Source organism: Neomonachus schauinslandi, chromosome 3 (genome assembly GCF_002201575.2).
Source record: "Neomonachus schauinslandi chromosome 3, ASM220157v2, whole genome shotgun sequence".
NCBI lineage: Eukaryota > Metazoa > Chordata > Mammalia > Carnivora > Phocidae > Neomonachus > Neomonachus schauinslandi.
Window position 1 is genome coordinate 132,199,752 of NC_058405.1, and position 19,520 is coordinate 132,219,271.

A 19,520-nucleotide genomic window follows, 5' to 3' on the forward strand; every position below is an offset into this window, starting at 1 on the left:
CTGGATTTTGATGCCTCTTTCCTTCCCCAAATTAGGGAAGTTCTCTGCTATAATTTGCTCCAGTATACCTTCTGCCCCTCTCTCTCTTTCTTCTTCTGGGATCCCAATTATTCTAATGTTGTTTCGTCTTATGGTATCACTTATCTCTCGAATTCTGCCCTCGTGATCCAGTAGTTGTTTCTCTCTCTTTTTCTCAGCTTCTTTATTTTCCATCATTTGGTCGTCTATATCACTGATTCTCTCTTCTGCCTCATTTATCCTAGCAGTTAGTGCCCCCGTATTTGATTGCACCTCATTAATAGCCTTTTTGATTTCGACTTGGTTAGATTATTGTTTTTATTTCTCCAGAAAGCATTTCTCTAATAACTTCCATGCTTTTTTCAAGCGCAGCTAGTATCTTTAAAGTGATGATTCTGAACTCTAGATCCGACATCGTACTAACGTCCGTATTGAGTAGCTCCCACGCTGCTCCTCCCCAGGGAGGAAGGAGAGTCTTCCTGGATCTGTCACTTTTTGGGTCCCTGCTGGAAGAGCAGTGGCCCGACTGTGCCGCAGATCACGGTTTATGGCAACCCCGAGCTGAGAGCCCGCGCCTCGGCTCTGTCTCTGCAGCCGGCTTCCCTGCTCCGATACCTGGGAGCTCTGCCGCACTCAGGCACCCCTGGTCTTTCTGTGACCCTGAGGGTCCTGAGACCACACTGTCCCACGAGGGTTCCACCCCCTGCTTAGCCACTGGAGCGACGTCCCTCAGTGGAGCAGACTTCTAAAAGTTCCGATTTTGTGCTCCACTGCTCTATCACTTGCCAGAAGCAGCCGTCGGAGGCCCCCTCCCCTGCCGTCTATCCTCAGATTCACTTCTCCGCACATCCTACCCTCCAGAAAGTGGTCGCTTTTCTGTTCAGAGTGTTGTTGCTATTCTTTTCTTCGATCTCCTCTTGAGTTTGTAGGTGTTCAGAATGGTTTGATCCCTATCCAGCTGAATTCCTGAGACCAGACAAAATCCAGGTCTCCTACTCCTCTGCCATCTTGCTCTGCCCCCCCTTATACATTTTTTTTAAAGATTTATTTATTTATTAGAAAGAGAGAGAAAGAGCCTGGGGGTGGGGGAGGGGAGAAGTAGAGGGAAAGGGAGAGAGAGTCTTAAGCAGACTCCCCGCTGAGCACAGAGCTTGACATGGGGCTCCATCTCACGACCCTGAGATCATGACCTGAGCCGAAACCAAGAATTGGACGCTTAACCAACTGCACCACCCAGGCGCCCCCAACTTTATACATTTTATGCATCTTCTGCAGTATGTCGAAATTGCCAAGTTTACAGATTATCTTCACTGTTTATATTTTGGTTTGGATGCTTTTAGGTGACCTGAAATAAGGACAGCAAATAGGTGCAGTCTCTCCCCTATCCTAATTGATTAGTAGTGACTGTGTGAAACTTTAATTCTCAGCCCTGGCCATACGTTAATATTATCCAGAGAGCTTCCTATAATTAATGCCAATCTTACCCCAGGTCAATTTCAGAATCTCTAGGGGCTGGGCTTAGGCATATTTAAAATCTTCCCATGTGATTTGAATATACCGCTGGGATTAAGGATCACTGATCTGGAACAGTGTCTGTCAAACTTCAGCATGGATCCAGATCACCAATCTGTTAAAAACACAGATTGCCAGCTCCCACCACTGGACGTTCTGATTCACTAGGTCTTGGGTGGGGCCCAACTTTCTAACAAGCTTCTAAGTGAGGTTGATGCTTCATGTGTTGTCATCATGGAGTCACGATCACGTGGCATCTGCACCATGGGAACCACTGATGTAAAGCATGTTAAGAAGGAACTTGAGGGGGGCACCTGGGTGGCTCAGTCGTTGAGCGTCTGCCTTCGGCTCAGGTCATGATCCCAGGGTGCTGGGATCGAGCCCCACATCAGGCTCTCTGCTCAGTGAGGAGCCTGCTTCTCCCTCTCCTACTCCCCCTGCTTGTGTTCCCTCTCTAGCTGTGTCTCTCTCTGTCAAATAAATAAATAAAATCTTAAAAAAAAAAAAAAAGGAACTTGAAGCTGGAGAGCCTAGGTGGCTCAGTTGGTTGAGCATCTGATTCAGGATTTCGGCTCAAGTCATGATCTCATGGATTGTGAGATCACGTCAAGCCCACCCTCTCCCATGGGCTCTGCACTCAGTAAGGAGTCTGCTTGGGATTCTCTCTCTCTCTCTCTCCCTCTGCCTCTCCCCCCACTCAAGTAAGCTCACGCTCTCTCAAATAAATAAATAAATCTAAAAACAAAAAAAAAAGGAACTTGAACCTGAATTAAGATTTAGTGGAAAACAGGGGCATGATTGATTAGTTATGGCTGGGCAGCCATGGTCACAGAAAGGAGGAATTGTATTTGTTACTCCCACTCTTGAAAAGCAATAAACCGCCCTCGTTCACAGTGTAGAAATGGGTTACTCCAGGAATGTTTCCCTAGTTACAGTTTGTCCTACCCACATCAGGACAATCCATTCCCTGATGTACATTCTGCATCAGCAGGCAGCCCTGCCCTGTCCAGCTGGGACTGGAAGCTGGTCTGCTGTCTAGCCCACTGCCATTCCAACTCCTGCACACCACCATGGCAGTCGACCTCTCCTGGGGGCCTCGAATCTCTGTCCACTATCTCTATTGTTGGAGAAAGGTAGCTTGTTTCCCCATAACTGTGAATTATTTTACCCAGTTTGCTGGCTGGGATCCCAGAACAGGTCAGTCTTGATAGCATGTCGTAGACAAAGGCTGCACAACAGCATGAGGGCGGGGAGAGAGGTGCTGCGGAGTGTGGATGGGGGCTAAAACCTAACCCTGCCTCTGAACTTAGCCATAGATCTCTAAGTTTTTTGTTTGTTTTCTTGTTTGTTTTCTCTCCATTCTGAGGGGCTCTAATAGATCATAAAAGCAGTCCACAAACAGAATTCAACAGTGGCCATGCAGAGACTTCAAGCAACTCTTCTGCTGTCACTGAGAAAAATCGGTGAGTCTTATCCATAATGTTCCCAGTCTTAAACTCGGGTGCTCTGTTCTAATGGACAGTGAAACAGAAGTATTCCTAACAGTGTTTTATATTGGTGAGTTGGAGAGAGTAGAGGCAAAAAGTGTTTTTTATCAGATTCTCCCAGGTCAGAGGTCATTACTCAGTGGGCAAAAGTCTTTATTCTGTAGGGCAACCTGAACACAACCCTGATTTTTGGGTTCTCTTCATGGTAAAACAGGTACTTGGTCTCATTAAGGTAAAGCAGTTTTTCTCAGCTGGGGATAGTTTTGCTCCTCTTCCCTCTGGGACATTTGGCAATGTCTGGAGATATTTTGGTTGTCACACCTTTAGGGGAGGAGTTGTGCTAATGTCATCTAGTGGGTAGAGGTCAGGGATACTGCTAAACATCCTACCATGCACAGCACAGCCCCCTCACAACCAAGAATTGTCCAGCCCCAAATGTTCCAAGGTAGAAAAACCTTGTGTTTAAGATAAAGCAAAAAGGGAGTATCATTTCCTGTTTACCCACACTTTCTAGTTAAATATAACTCAAAATAAGTAGAGCATTAAGGTCCAGGGCCACCATGCAGCATCTTCAGTGTACACAGGAGCTGCTCAGGTCTGCAGAGGACAATGCCCCTGGCTAAATGTAGGCTCAGGTCACCTTAAGTCAGGCCAGGCCAGCCCATGACATCAAGCACTGGAGACTCAAGGAACTCCTAGGCTTCCAATTCTTCAGGGGCATCTCCGTAACCTACCTTCTCCCAGAAAAGGTTTTCAGGCCCTGTCATACATGTCACCAAGAAGATGACACAACTACAGGAAGGAGTGGGCCATGGCAAAGGGATGGTCTAACTAGAATGAAGCTTACTTTTCATATTCTCCTCTAAATCAGTTGTAGGGACTTTTTCATTAAAAGTTTACTCTGGGATTTGGAGAAAGAAGCAGATCATTAGAAGCTTCTTTGCATCTTTTCCCTTGGAAAAAGAAGTGGTTTTGAATTGTAATTTTTAAAAATATTTCTTAATTTTTTGAGATTTCTTATTAATATTTTTGAGACTTGACAAATTACATTATCAGTACTTCTCTAGTGGTCTCAAATTGTTGTTGGGCTGCTTATAAAGTACACTACTTTCCCAACAGAACAGCTCATCCAAGGGTACTTGAGGAAATATTATAGGCCTATCGCCTCATACTAGAATGACAAAGTTTAGAATTTCTGATGCAGCAGGAAGACCCTTGAACTTGGCAGGTGGAAGACTTGGGTTCTGGTCCTAGTGCCAACATTTTCCAGCTGTTTGACCTTGGATAAGTCAGTGAACCAGTTTGGGAAATGGCTCTGGCTCCAGCCCAAGCCTGACTCCCCTCAACCTCAGCTGGTGGCTGACTTTACACAGTATCAGCGCAGTGCTGTGAGCAACTTCAACTTCACTTCCCTGCATCTCAGAATCTCTTTCTCTCCAGCTGTTCTTTCTTCCTTTGCTCTCGTCTCAAAAGACTACAGGTCTTTTCCTTGCACAGGCTAACTAACGCCTTCATTCGAGGTCCTATCCTCCAGGCCCTATCCCCATCAGTTAGCCCACACTTGCTTTCACAGCTTTCTCTCTCTGCTGTCTCTTTCCCTTTTGCTTATACCTTTCCCCTTTCTACAAAAAAGGCTACTCTTGGCCCTGGCTTCCCTCTTACTTTTACTATCAGACTATCTCAGACTGACATCCGGGTCAGTTGCCTCATTCCCTCACCTACCCCTCCCTCCTTGATCCTGAAATCTGATCTGTGCCCTCCCCGTGTCTCTACAACTGCTCTTGGGAAGTGCAGCTCCCAGTTGCTAGAACCTCATCTTCATCAGACTCGGCAGCATCTGTTCCATGGGCCGTGCTGGCCTCAGGTTGCCCTCTTCCTTGGTGTTTGCGGACCTGCAGGCTTCAGGCTCTTCCTCTAAGGTATCCTTGGTCCTGTCTTCTCTGGCTCCATCCTCCTCATCCACCCACCATCGAAATGAGGTAGTTCTCCAGGTCTTTGACTTTCTTCTCTACTCCTCACCTGGGTGATATCCTCTCTCCCTGGTGTGTTCTGATATCAACTCTCAGCTCAGTGAGCATGGTTCTCAGGTCTGTGTTCTGAACCCTTCACTCCCACACCTAACCTTCCTGGCCATGTATTTCTGATTTACACACCAGGGCCTCAGCACAAAAGTCCCCAGCAAAGGAACTTTTGTGCCTGACCCTCCTACTGTGGTGAGTTGTACAAACATTCTCTGGTGACCTAGCCTTGAAACCTGGCAGTCAGTTTTTATCTCCGGCACTCATTTTTGATCCCTACCTCTCACGTAACCCCACCTCCAGTCATTTTTTTAGCGTCCTTCCCTGGTCCAGGCCTGTCATTATCTCCTTCTCTCTCTCCTGTTTCTCTTCTTTATAGACCAGCTTTTATTTCTGACACCTGATCAATTGTCCTAAAGCATATTCTGACTTTTCAAAGAACTTTAATGGCTTCCCATTTTAGACCAAAAGAGGTTCAGACACCTCCGTGTGCCATATCAAGCCTCTTTCTGTCTTGCTGGACTTTGTCTTCCAGATCACCTCCAGCATGTCCCTAAATGCACCCTGTGTGGTCAGACTTACTGTTTTACTAACACATCTACCTCTCTTCTCTCTGCTCATGCCTTTCTGTTCAGCTCTTAGCTATCTCATCAAGATACACTGACGTACCCCTTTACTCCATGAAGACCTCAATTCTCTTCAATGCTCCTTGAACCTTTGTAGTCCATTTTAACAGAACTACTAAAAATCCTGGTTCACGACGAGCTAATGAACTTACATCAGAATGTAAATCAACCCACTGCTTTCTGCATCAAGAAAGTTTGCTATGAAAAAAATATCAGCTCAGCTGAACAATGTACTTGGTGATGAATTGATTTACATTCTGGCACAAGCTCCTTATGACATTGTGAGCAGTAACAGCTCACAGACAGTGTCCTGGTGATAAACAAACCACACTTTGGTTTATCATTCTCTGCAGTTTTTCACGTATTGCCTGGTGTTGTGGTTGACTGTATGCGAGCAGGTCAGCTTCTCAAAGGTGAGGGCTGAGTCTTACTTCTCCCTCTTTCCAGGATGTGCAATAGGTACTCCATAAGTTTATTGAGCTGACTTCCAACGCGCCCCGTAAGGCTCAGATTTTTATGAAAGAAATGTTCTTCCTGCTCAGTCTTTGGGTGGTGACAGCAACAATAGGATCGAGAACAATTCATTGGATAGGACATGCCTGCCCCAGGGAGCTGGGGTCTCATTTTGCCCTCTGTGCTTGATGATCACCTCAGTGCCCTGTGGATCAACCCAGGGGTTGACAGGAAGGAAACCAAGGAGGCGGGGAATGCCAGGGTAAGAGATGGCAGACTAAGAAGAAAGCTAAGTCATGCCAATGATGATGCTCTTAGCAGTAATTAACAGACCCTTCAACTAATATGTTTATGAATCCCTCAGGATAGAGGTCTGGACACAGAAATTCCAGTGCTGGTTCATTTGCTCAGAGATGTCAAAAAGGACGTGGGTCCTCTTCATCTCTCTGCCACTTTCCGTGCATCAGCAGTGCCCCCACTTGCGGTCACACGGTGGGTAACGCAGCACCAAGCATCATTTCCTCACATGGCAATGTCCAAAGCAGGCAGGAAGAGATGGATGGGAAGGGGGCTCTCCTCGGGACTCTCTCTGTTTCCCAGAAGTCCCTAGGACACCCCTTGCATCTCACTGGCCAGTAATAGCCAATTTGCAGAGGTGGCTCTGCCCGGGAGCAACAGAGAAAGCTGGGAATGCAAGCATGGGCATTTGCAGCTTTGCAGGAGAGAGTAGGCAAAGAAAAAAGGGGTTGGAGAACCAACCAACACAATGTGCCAGAAGAGTCCTGAAGGGGTAGTGATGGGAGCAGATAGGTACCAGGGAAAGGTAAAGGGAAGGTAAAATCAGAGGGAAGAGTTCATAAGGAAGACCCAAACATGACAAGATATATTGCTGAGAATAAGAACAACATAATCATTCAGTTTCACTCAACATTTGTTGTGAGTCCAGGTCTTTTCCCACAATGATCTCACATGATTCTCATTCTAGCCTTTTTGGGTGGTTACTGACTCCATGTTACTGATAAGTAAACTAAATCAGGGAAGGCTAAGATAAGTAGGTCCCACGTGCTGGTCTAGAGACAAGTGCTGAGTTGGACATATCAGATTTACCTACTCCTGCCCCTCATCAGCTAATCGGGAGGGTCACCCAGTGTCACACAGAAAATAAATGGCAGGTCTGGGTTTGAAATCAGCCCTTCTCTCTCCAACAATAAAAACAACTAACATTTGACACTTATTAACAAATTCCTGGGCACTGTACTAAGTGTTCTACATGTGTTACCTTATTTAATCCTTATATAACTACCTGATGAAAAAGGTACACATTGTATAATTTCTGACATTAAAATATTACAAGTAATTCGCTTTCTGGTGGTGGAGTCTGGAGAAGACGTGCAGAAATGGCACCTCCAAGCAGAAGGAAAAACAGGTCATCAGACCTTGGATCTCAGGTAGCCAAAGGACAAAATGTGTGTGGTGTCTGCCACATCTTTGCATCCTTCAGTGACACTTCCGTCCATGTCACCAGTCTTTCTGGCAAGGACACCATCCACCATGTGGCTGGTGGGCTGAAGGTGAAGGCTGACCCAGATGAATCCTCTCCCTATGCTGCCATGTTAGCTGCCCAGGATGTAGCCCAGAGGGGCAAGTCACTGAGCATCTCATCAAACTCCAGGTCACAGAAGGAAACAGAACCAAAACCCCCGGGCCCAGGGCCCAGTCAGCCCTCAGAGCCCTTGCCTGCTCAGGAGTGAAGATCAGGTGGATTGAGGATGTCACCCTCACCCCCACCCCCACCCCCACAGTACCTGCGGGAAGGGGGGTTGCCATGGTTGCTGTTTGTGGACAGGATTCCTCAAATTATTGTTTTCTGTTAATAAATTGCCTTTGTGGAAGCTTAAAAAAAAAGATATTACAAGTGATTTGCCAGTGTGGCTTAGTAAAGTGACAGTCAGGATTTGGATGCAGGTCTTCTGACTCCAGAGCTGAAACTTTTGAGATACTGTTACATTCTGCTCCCAGTCTAGGTTCCAGGCTCCAAATGCTTAGCCCATGGCTTTTTTCTGCTCTGTGTTCTTTATAACTGTCATTGCAACAAATCGTAAATCACAACGAGCTAAGGAATAAACCCTGATTGGCATAAAACTGTCATTCTGTGATTGGTGGGAAAAATTCCAGCACTGACGTCTTGGGATAAAGCCTCATGGAGAAGATGCTCCCATCTGTGTACCGTGGGTTGGGAGCTAACTTGGCTAAGGAGAAGGCAACTCCAGGTTGAAAGTAGAAATGAGTGGTTGGGGTGGCACTCCTCCGCCCCTCTTCCTCCATGAGCCTGTAACTGTGTACAGTGAATGACAGAAAGGAAATAGTCTTTTATGTCATGGGGCTTTGTTCCCATGATGGTAATCCTCTATTCTAATGCTGATAAGTACAATAGTGAGGATTATGCTCCTTAATTTAATTTGGCCTGCATATGGCAGAGCTCTCGCAAGGCTTTTATTTGACATTCTTTAGCCCAGCCAGCCTGTTGTTGTATAAAAAGCAGCCCCTGTAAGGGAGGCAAGAGATTGATAATGCTGGTGCACATGTTTTTACCCGGCAGCTTGTAACACACCTCCGGAGAAGCTGCTTCGTGTGGGCCACTTGAGTGAGGATTCAGACTCAGAGGGATGGGAATCTTCACAACTCAGGCGGCTCGAGGAGAGCTGGCACCTCGAGAGAGGGGAAAACGAGCACACATTTCTCCCATGTGTCATCCTTGCAGTTCTGGGGCTTGGAGCCAGTTGGGCTGACCTCAGAATCGATGAGCCAGAGAAACAGCCTCCCAGTCAGGGCCGACTGTGGGCCAGATTTTCATGTGCGCTGTGAAAGTACAGATTGCCACATATCTTGACAAACGCTCTGCATGGGGGGGTCATTGCGGAAATATGTGGCACCGCGAAGAAGATAAAACCAAACTTTTCTTACATATCAGAGGGCTTTTCCTCTCCCACCCTTCAGTCCCCACGCTCAGTGTTCCTTCTACTTCCATTTCACCCCCTCAGGAGGCTAGTGCCCTCCAGTGAACTTTCTACTGCTGTGGCCAAGTCAATGCACTAAAGCAGTAGAGGACCTCATGTGGACCCCGAAAGAGGTAGGCAGCAGGGGTGGGAGGGGTGGTGGCGGTGGTGGCCTTCTTTGATGAAGCGCTGAGGATGTGCAAGATACTCTGTGTGTTATCTCATTTGGGTGGAAAGCAGATGGGCCTTGGTGACAGTCCTGGGTTTAAACCTTAGTTCAACTCCTTGTAAACTATGAGCCTTGGGCAAATTCCTTCGTCTTTCTGAACTTCAGTATGCTTGGCTGCAAAACGGTAATGCGTGTGAGGATTAGAGATGATCTATGCAAGGGAACTAGCGTAGTTCTAGACGCATAATAAATGCTCAAGGGATGAAGACCAGCTGCTATCACTTGTGGTGACGGAAGTAGTAGCAATAATGGTAGTAATAGTAGTATTTAAAAGGTTACTGTAGGGGCGCCTGGGTGGCTCAGTCGGTTAAGTGTCTGCCTTTGGCACAAGTCATGATCCCTGGGTCCTGGGATCGAGCCCCACATCAGGCTCCCTGCTCAGTGGGGAACCTGCTTCTCCCTCTGCCGCTCCCCCTGCTTGTGCTCTCTCAGTCTCTCTCTCAAATAAATAAATAAAATCTTTTAAAAAATTAAAAAAAACAAAAGGTCACTATAAAGCTAACCTGATATGAAGGGTCAAAATCCCTCTGGCTTTGCTCTAGGGCTTTAGATTGAAATAAGCATTGAGGATTCCAGCACTTTAGAAACTTTGAACAATGCTCACTCTCTGCTTTAACTTGAGAGCCCAATTTTATTTTCTGTGGTCCTGGCTGTTACCTCAGGGATAAATCTGAGGTTGACTTTGGGCCTGATTCACCCTTGCCGGTATGGCCAGGATTCCAGGGGCACACCCTCAAATGATAACTTTCAGAACTTACTCAATTATTAGGGCCTTCTTAGAGTTTCTTGATTTTTAAAATATTAATTGGTCACATTTATTTTCAAAACCTTTTTGAAGCCAGAAACCTTATCACCAGCTGAAAGGAGCTGCAGGGGAAAAATCTGTTTTGAGTTATATTTTTCCTTGTGGATTTGCCTATGGCTGTACATAAATATTTATCTGAACTATTTCAACAAACCTTAAATCATCAGTGATCCTTATGCAAAGGAGCCTTTTAGAAGGATTGTGGATGTCAAGAATGTCAGCAGTCCAAGTTCTCTTTATAGGACCAGATTCCAGAGACTGGAGGCCTCTTTTTAAAATATTTGGAGCTGTTTGGTGGTTTTCAATATGTCTTTTGTTTTCCTGTTTCTGTATATCTGTTCATGCTGTTCCTTCTGACTAGAATTTCCTTGCCAGTTCCTTCTTCACCTGTTGATATTTTACCCAACCTTCAAGCTATCACGCATGTGGCCCTACCTGCAGGGCCTTGAAGCAGACTAAAGCTAGAAGAGCATCCCGGGCAGGAGAAAGAGTGAGCCATGGTCCAGAGGCAGGATGTTCAGGGGGCACTCTGGGAAGGTGAGGTGTCCAGTGGGATGAAGGCTGAGGGAGCAGCGGTGGGGGTGGCGTGATGCAGAGAATACTCTAACAGGCAAGAAGGCAGATGGGAGCCAAGACGTGGGAGGCTTAAAAGATGCGCAAGATATTTTGGACCGTATTCTATAAGCTGAAAGATGTACACATACAGTCATTGGGTAGAATATGGTCTGCAGACATATTTTGTTTGGCCTGCACAATGTTTTTGAAATTCTTAGTTTCCAACATATAAAAATAGATTTCATGGAACAATTCAGATTTCTGATGGCTTTTGAAAAATTGGACTATCTAAGCAGCAGTCTGCTGGAACCGTGTAGAATCTATCTTTCATTGATACCTACTCATGGCCTGGCTCCCCCAGCATCTGAGTCTGATTCCTGTCCAGTGTGTGCAGAGGCACCATGCCGGCAGAGGAAGCAATTTAGGCTACAGACTCTGGAGCCAGATTGCTTCTGTCTAGGCTCAGGTCTGTGTCCAGCTAGCTCGATGACCTTGGGCAAGTTAAAGCATATGTCTAATAATGGTACCTTCCTCCTATGGCTGTTGTGAGAATAAACTATAGGGAATGTGTAGAAGACTACCCAGCCTGTAGTAAATGCGCAAAAACGTTAACTGTTATTACTATATTCTCCATGAGATAGTAAACTCCAGGGTTGAAACTGTCACTCACTTCTGAATGATTCAACTAAATCTGGATGTAGAATCATGGGCCATCATAAGCATAAAGGTAATTGATGAATGGGTGAATGAATATGTGCTTTTTAAATTTTTATTTCTTTTTTTTATTTTATTTTATTATGTCATGTTAATCACCACACATTACATCATTAGTTTTTGATGTAGTGTTCCATGATTCATTGCGTATAACACCCAGTGCTCCATTCAATACGTGCCCTCTTTAATACCCATCACGAGGCTAACCCATCCCCCCATCCCCCTCCCCTCTAGAACCCTCAGTTTGTTTCTCAGAGTCCATAGTCTCTCATGGTTTGTCTCCCCCTCTGACTTCCCCCCTTCATTTTTCCCTTCCTACTATCTTCTTTATTTCTGTCAGATCCAAAGGTAAATTTAATTAGTTTGACCTCAAGAAATGCTTCTTATTTATGTTGAGTTTGACTTGAATATAATAATTAATTTTTGATAAATTAGGAATCTGGTTTTCTCAGAAACCTAGCAGAGCTAACAAAATAAGTGAAGGGAAATGTTAACATTGTCTCATTTTTCTATGATGGATCTAACTGCCTAACTGAAAAATAAGACCCAGGTTTGGAAGATGCTTAATTATGTCTTTTCTTTATGAAGCTCAATTACTGGCAGGTAAGTGTCTGTGGTTAATATCTTAATTTAGGGTTGGTTCAGGGGTGGTTGGGTGACTCAGTCGGTTAAGTGTCTGCCTTCAGCTCAGGTCATGATCCCAGGGTCCTAGGATTGAGCCCCGTGTCAGGCTCCCTGCTCAGCAGGAGCCTGCTTCTCCCTCTCCTCCCTGCCCACCACCCACTCGTGCTCTCTCTAGCTATCTCTCTCTCTCAAATAAATGAATTTAAAAAATCTTTAAAAAAAAAATTAGGGTTGGTTGCTAGGAACCAGACATAGTGAACTTAAGCAGAAATAATCTTAGAACACATTTTTGACTTGGGTTCTCTGACCACCCCCAACACATGAGATCCACACTTCAAGGCAATGTTTTGTGCCTGGTGTCTCAGACAAACATGAAGCATCTTCAGAAATGATTTGGACAGTTTGGCATGAAAACCAATTTCTGGTATGTTCAACATATCTTACATATAGCTGAAGTTACGACACCACCCCACCAAGGCCTTTAATGTGATGACCTGAGGACATGAATACATTTGCCATCAGCAAAGGATGCTGTCAGCAAATGATGGCATGACTGTGCAGAGTTGACCTGCAAAGTTGGATTCACTTTCTCTCTGGAAAACTTGAACATTTACAGAGAACTTTGGTCCAGTGACATTTAATTTTATTTGGATAAATATCATCTAAAACTGAATGATGTGTTCAAGATTCTAAAACATTACTCTTTAACTTTGTACTTTAAATGTCAAATAGCTCTCCTTTCTTTAAAAAAATCAACTTTTTAGAATGATGATGCCTCTACTTTTTTAAAGAAATCTCCATCTTTCTTTAGCTCTCTCTTTTTCCTTCTTTCCTTCTCTCTTTCTCAACATCTCTGTCTCTCTCCTTATACAGTTGATACCTACACCTCAAAAGTTCTGGTTTCTCGGGTGCCTGGGTGGCTCAGTTGGTTGGGCGACTGCCTTCGGCTCAGGTCATGATCCTGGAGTCCCGGGATCGAGTCCCGCATCGGGCTCCCTGCTCGGCAGGGAGTCTGCTTCTCCCTCTGACCCTCCTCCCTCTCATGCTCTCTGTCTCTCATTCTCTCTCTCGCAAATAAATAAATAAAATCTTTAAAAAAAAAAAAAAAGTTCTGGTTTCTCATCTAAAGGACAATTTCAAGTAATGACAAAATCTGGCAAATTCTTCTGACCATTTCATTACCCCTTGTTCCCACCTACATTACCCATTTTGTGAGTGTAGGAATTTCTAGAAATTCCATATATCTCTGATACCTACTTTGCTGGTATCCTCACCCATACCCTTGTGATATTCAGGCTCAGAATGAGTTTTTGACAAAAATACCTTTTCATATTGAGCCTATTTTGAAAGAAAGGAACAAAAAAAAACTTGAGAAAAGAAAACTTGCTCAAGTATTGCAGGAAACAAGATTTGTGTAAAAATGAATTCTACATAAAAGTGTTTTATCATCAACACTTAAGGAAACCTAGATTATAATGCTGAGGTTGAAGGCGGATTAACTTTGTACATTTCCACAATGTTATTAACTTTATTTCATTTTCTTCTCTGGGTTAAGAGGAAAAAATATTAGTGTTTCTGCTCCAAGTATGTTTTGTGAATTCAGTGGCAGTTGGCTTCTACCTGTAGGGCACAAATATTCCAGCATATTTCCCATTAGCATTGCCCCAGTCACTTTAACCTAAGAAGGAACCTAAGCAGTGTTTGCCACAGAAGCTATTGACAGTAGTAATGCCACACTTTTTCTGTGTGTATCTCAGTGACTTCTCAGACTTGTCTCCTTGATGAGTAGACAAAACAGGAGGAGGGTTGAATTTTCTTCTTTTCATCTGAATGGCATAGGTCAGGAAGACAGGAATAGAGAGCTTTGGTAAAACAGGGCCCTAGCGACCGCTGTGATTGGGAAATTAGATAATAAACAGACCCTGTTACCAAGATTCTAATGGCCTAAAATCAACACAGCCTGGGGACGCAGGCAGGAATGGGCTTCCTTGCTCTGGCCCAGACCTTCCCCGGAGAGCTCTTTGTGTCAACAAGAACAGCCAGGGCTCCTGGCCGGCTCCCAGCACTCAGAGTGGGGCTATCATTTTTGTTTGCTTTGCAAATATCTTAATGGGAAGTGGTTCAACACCACCTATGGGTTAATCTGAAGGGTTCTGCTTGGCAGCTGTTAGCTCTGAGAACCACATGGCTGCTCCCGGGTGGAGGGAGGCAGGCTGACGGTTAACTACCCAGCGCCAGGTTGAGGCATCTCCTTTGCTTATTAGATTTACTGACTGGCAGGAAGCACCTTGTTGTCTTTTATTTTTAGTTTGTTCCTCCTGGGAGTATAAGGATATTATTCTCAGATCCAATTGTGCTTTTCCCTCTCAGGCAGGGCACTTGTCTCCATTCGTTTCACTCGCATGCCACATACTTCTTTCACCTAAGTGCGTTCTCATAGGATCGGGAATTTGATATTAAAAGTGGTGGTGTGGTGGCAGCGGAGGGGGTGGTATTGTTGCAGGAAGAAGGATCTGGTATGCTAGCCTGCCAGGAGGGCAACGCTACAGCCCTGTCTTCACCTGGGACCTAAAGACTTGAATAGACACCAGCTTTCTTAAGAATCCCTGCCCTGCTGTTCCCTTAGTTTTCTCCTCTCTTCCTGAATTTGGCTTTCACTTGTCTTGACCCATGGGAATGCTTGCCTGGCTGACTTGGCCAACTCATGTTTTTCTGGATCCGTGTCAGTTGACACTGGCACAAACGAACTCTTTCTTTTTGCTTTCCTCACTGGATTATAGGCAGGGTTGGACGATTGCCACAGTGCAGGTGAGGGAAGTTCCTAGACTGATGACAGACTTGTAGACAGTTTCCAAATGCCCCATTTGTAAAAATGCAAGAAGTGCAGCTGACTTTATAAATCTTGGAACGAATGTCCAGCTACCCTCAATAACAGTGGAGACTTGCTCCCAAGACCATTTCCTTTCCTGAAGATTTCCACACTTCTCTGTAGGGCTACCTGGTGCTTGAGAGCAGGGGCTATCTACAGTCCACTAGACCTGCTGCTACTAGGGGGAAGACCTTGATGAACTTATTTTCTCCATTTCCTCATCTTTAAATGGAAGACAAAATGGTACAATGTCTACCTCGCCAGGTCTAGAAAGTCCAATGAGATAACATATATCAAGTGCACAGCATCTCACCTGACACATGAAAAGCACTCATAAATGGTCAGAGGGAGTTATTGTCACTCTTTCTGAAGGATTCATCTTTCTCTGTGTAATTTTTAGTGTTCTACATTCTTTTCTGGGGCATTCATTTTGAAGCCTGTGATTCATAACTCTTTAAAAATAAGCCAGTGCCAGGGGTGCCTGGGTGGCTTATTTGGTTAAGCATCTGACTCTTGTTTTAGGCTCAGGTCATGATCTCAGGGTTGTAAGATCGAGCCCTGTGGCTTAAGATTCTCTCTCTGATCCTCTCCACCTCTCTCCCTCTCTAAAAGCAAATTAAATAAGTAAATAAATAAATTAAGCCAGTGCCAAATTGAGGACAATTTCAGTATCAAAGTAAATGATAATAAAAGAATATAATCTACTGAATAAAATAAGAATCCATTAATCCACATTGATAGAAAAAAAGAAGGGAGGGAGGGAGGGAAAAGAGGATGAAGAAAGGAAGTAACAGGGTAAGCTTTTCTTTGCAATAAAATGTGAAACAATAAATGTAAAAGGAATGATGAAAACAGAAAATAATTGTTTGGCAACTACCAAAATAATCATTGTTTCAGATAAAAATCATCAGTGGATGCTAAAACTAGTAGGTGAAAGTTTAAGGAGTAACAAGCTTTTCACGGAGCCACAGAGTAAATCTCCATGAGATACTTAGTAATTACAAAAGGGCGGTGGGGGTGATCTGGCAAACAGCACTTTAACCAAGTGTTGAAAGTTAGTATCACCAGTAATTGGACAGATTGACAGCATGTGCCTCCTCATAGGAGGCACTGAGAAGAACACAACATCACTCCTGTGGATTTCCTGCCAAATGTGCATAACCTGAATCCAATCATGAAGAAATAGCAGACAAACCAAACAGAGAGACCTCTTCCAAAATTACTGACCTGTAGGCTTCAAAATGAATGACAAAGGATGACTGAGGAACTGTTCCAGATGAAAGGAGACTAGAAAAATATGACGACTGAATGCAGTGTATGGTCCAGAATTTTCCTTTTCTATAGAATAAGACATTATTGGGACAGTTGGCAAAATCTGAACATTCTATACATTGGATGATAGTATGTATTAATGTTAATTTCCTGATTTTGGTTACTGTACTATGGTCATATGAGAAAGTGCCCTTGCTTTTAAGAAGAACACACTGAAGTATTTAGGGATAAAGGAACATCAGGTGCAACTGACTCTGAAATGGTTCAGAAAAAAAATTACATATATTTTTTTGTGTATATGGATATCAGTATACATGTACCAAGAGAAAGAGAGAGAGGAGAGAGAGGATAAGGCAAATGTGTACTTTGCTAATATTTGGAGAATCTGCTTGGGAATATACAGAATCCCTTCTGTTATTCTTTCATCTTTACTATAAATGTGAAATTAAGTCAAAATAAAAAGCTAAAATTACAAAATCAAGTCAGTGCTGCTTCCTTCCTTTTGGCTGGGCAATTCATCAGCCACTGTCTCTTTAGATCCCGCTCCTTCTCAATCCAGACCTAAATGTGTATTCACATCAGCATTGCCCTGTATACTCTCTGTCCTTGAGCCTCTCCACTGTGACTCTGCTAACTGCAACAGTCTTGTTTAGGCTTTTTCACCTAATTTTTAAAAAATTCCCCTGAACTGTTCCTCCCTACCCTCACGCCCCCTCCCTCATCTGTCTTTGGGCCTCATCATTTAAGGCCATGCTCCTCATGCACTTTATTTCAGAATTTCTTATTTCTTTCTCTGAACTGAGCATAGCTTCCAGAATTCAAAGAGGTAAACTGGGTTAAATATTCTCTTTTGGGGGTGTACTAGTGATGAGAGCATCATGCAAAGGATGTGGATGTTAGACTCGTCTCTTCCTCTGACTTAACTTGGACAAGTCACATCAGCCTTTCGGGGCCTCAGTTTTCCCGCATACAGCATGAAAAAGGTGTGACGTTTCCTTTGTCTCCACAAGTCTGTGCCCTGGCCTGACTCAGTCTTTAAAGTGTTAAAACTGTAATTCAAAATTAACTCAACCCACAAGTCACCTTGTGACCCCGCCCAAAGGAGAGACAGAGGTTGGAGAAAGGAAGCTACCCCAGATACCTCTCATTATCCTTCTCCTGTCTGTCAAGCCTGAAGTCCCAGTTCAAGGACTTTTATCTCAGAAGTACAGAATTATAAAGACTAATATAACACCTTGCTAAGTGTGTTTTTAAATTCTGACCATGTGTATATCTCTTAATTCTTTTAAAATCCTATTGTCTTACATTTACATTTCATTCTGCCTAAAAGCACAAATGGAATCCTTTTGTCCCAGTTGGGCAAGAATTTTTATTTATATTTTCCTGATAAAGAATCTGAGTTACTGATTTGCCCAAGTTAGAGTTGCCATATTTAACAAGTAAAAATGCAGGATACTCACTTAAATCCAAATTTAAATAAACAGTTTTTTTTAGTGTATGCCCCATGAAGTATTTGAAAAAACTTATACCAAAAAATTATTTGTTGTATACTTAGAATTCAAAATACAGGGGTGCCTGGGTGGCTCAGTCGTTAAGCGCCTGCCTTCGGCTCAGGTCATGATCCCAGCGTCCTGGGATCGAGCCCCGCATCAGGCTCCCTGCTCCACGGGAAGCCTGCTTCTCCCTCTCCCACTCCCCCTGCTTGTGTTCCTCTCTCACTGTGTCTCTCTCTGTCAAATAAATAAATAAAATCTTTAAAAAAAAAAATTCAAAATACACCATTAGGTGGGTGTGTTTAGCACCAGTCCAAGTGCTCTGGAACTAATATGTCATGAGTTTGTACATGTATATCGTAAATATATATCATAAAGTGTGTTGCTAAACCTTTACCAAGTGTTTACAGTAGTCCTCTGGCCTCTACACGCTGTAACACGTAATGTTTTTTACCCTGTAAGAACTTTTGCTTGAAAACATATGCAAAGACATCAATTTCTATTTATTTATTAAGGGCTTTACTCAGGTATCATCTACTGCAGCCATTCAATCTAAAATTGCAGACGCTGCCTCCAGCACTTCTTATGCCCCTTTCTTGCTTTAGTTTTCTTCTTTGGCACTTCTGTTTAATGTGCTAGCATATTTACTTATTTCTTTCATTCATTGTCTGCTTCCCTAGAATGTAGGTTACTAAGAGCATAGGAATCTTAGATTTCCTTGTCACCTCTGTATCCCCAATAACAGCATATTTACTTATTTCTTTCATTCATTGTCTGCTTCCCTAGAATGTAGGTTACTAAGAGCATAGGAATCTTAGATTTCCTTGTCACCTCTGTATCCCCAATAACAGCAAGAGACAAAGGTACTCAAATATTTGTGGAAGAATGAATGATGTCTGAGAGGCTATTGAGGACCTTATATAGCAAATGTAATATATGTTGTATTTATAATTATACAGAATCTTAAGAAGTCTTTCCACCAAATTAGAATCTTGAGTGTGGTACAGTGTATATAATCTTAATATTAGTCCATGGATACAAGGTAAATAAAAGGGCAACAGGTCAGGGATCAAGGGGTGTCTCTAGATAGAGTTGGACTTAATTTAATCTACTTCGGGCAGGTTTTCTAGAATTAAATGTTAGTCGCTCCAAGCAACATTTATTAAGATCCCAAATATGGAGGAGACCTGGATTTCGTCTGGTCTCAGCAATTCAGCTGGATAGGGATCAAACCATTCTGAACACCTACAAACTCAACAGGAGATTGAAGAAAAGAATAGCAACAACTCTCTAAACAGAAAAGCGACCACTTTCTGGAAGACAAAATGACAAGACGGAAACAATCACCTCAACAAAAAGAACAAGAGGTAGTACCAACTGCCAGGGACCTACTCAATACGGACATTAGTACGATGTCGGATCTAGAGTTCAGAATCATCACTTTAAAGATACTAGCTGCGCTTGAAAAAAGCATGGAAGTTATTAGAGAAACGCTTTCTGGAAAAATAAAAACAATAATCTAACCAAGTCGAAATCAAAAAGGCTATTAATGAGGTGCAATCAAATACGGGGGCACTAACTGCTAGGATAAATGAGGCAGATGAGAGAATCAGTGATATAGAAGACCAAATGATGGAAAATAAAGAAGCTGAGAAAAAGAGAGAGAAACAACTACTGGATCACGAGGGCAGAATTCGAGAGATAAGTGATACCATAAGACGAAACAACATTAGAATAATTGGGATCCCAGAAGAAGAAGAAAGAGAGAGGAGGGGCAGAAGGTATATTGGAGCAAATTATAACAGAGAACTTCCCTAATTTGGGGAAGGAAAGAGGCATCAAAATCCAG

General features: G+C 43.5%; 1 protein-coding gene across 1 annotated transcript in view; it reads left to right on the top strand.

Annotated features, from left to right (window-relative positions):
- MYO3B (myosin IIIB) overlaps positions 1 to 19,520 on the top strand; it is a 389,493-nt gene that overhangs the window by 277,400 nt on the left and 92,573 nt on the right. The window contains exon 29 of the mRNA XM_044913613.1: positions 2,897 to 2,993. Coding sequence (XP_044769548.1) covers positions 2,897 to 2,993 — 97 coding nt within the window. The remainder of the gene's footprint in view (positions 1 to 2,896; positions 2,994 to 19,520) is intronic.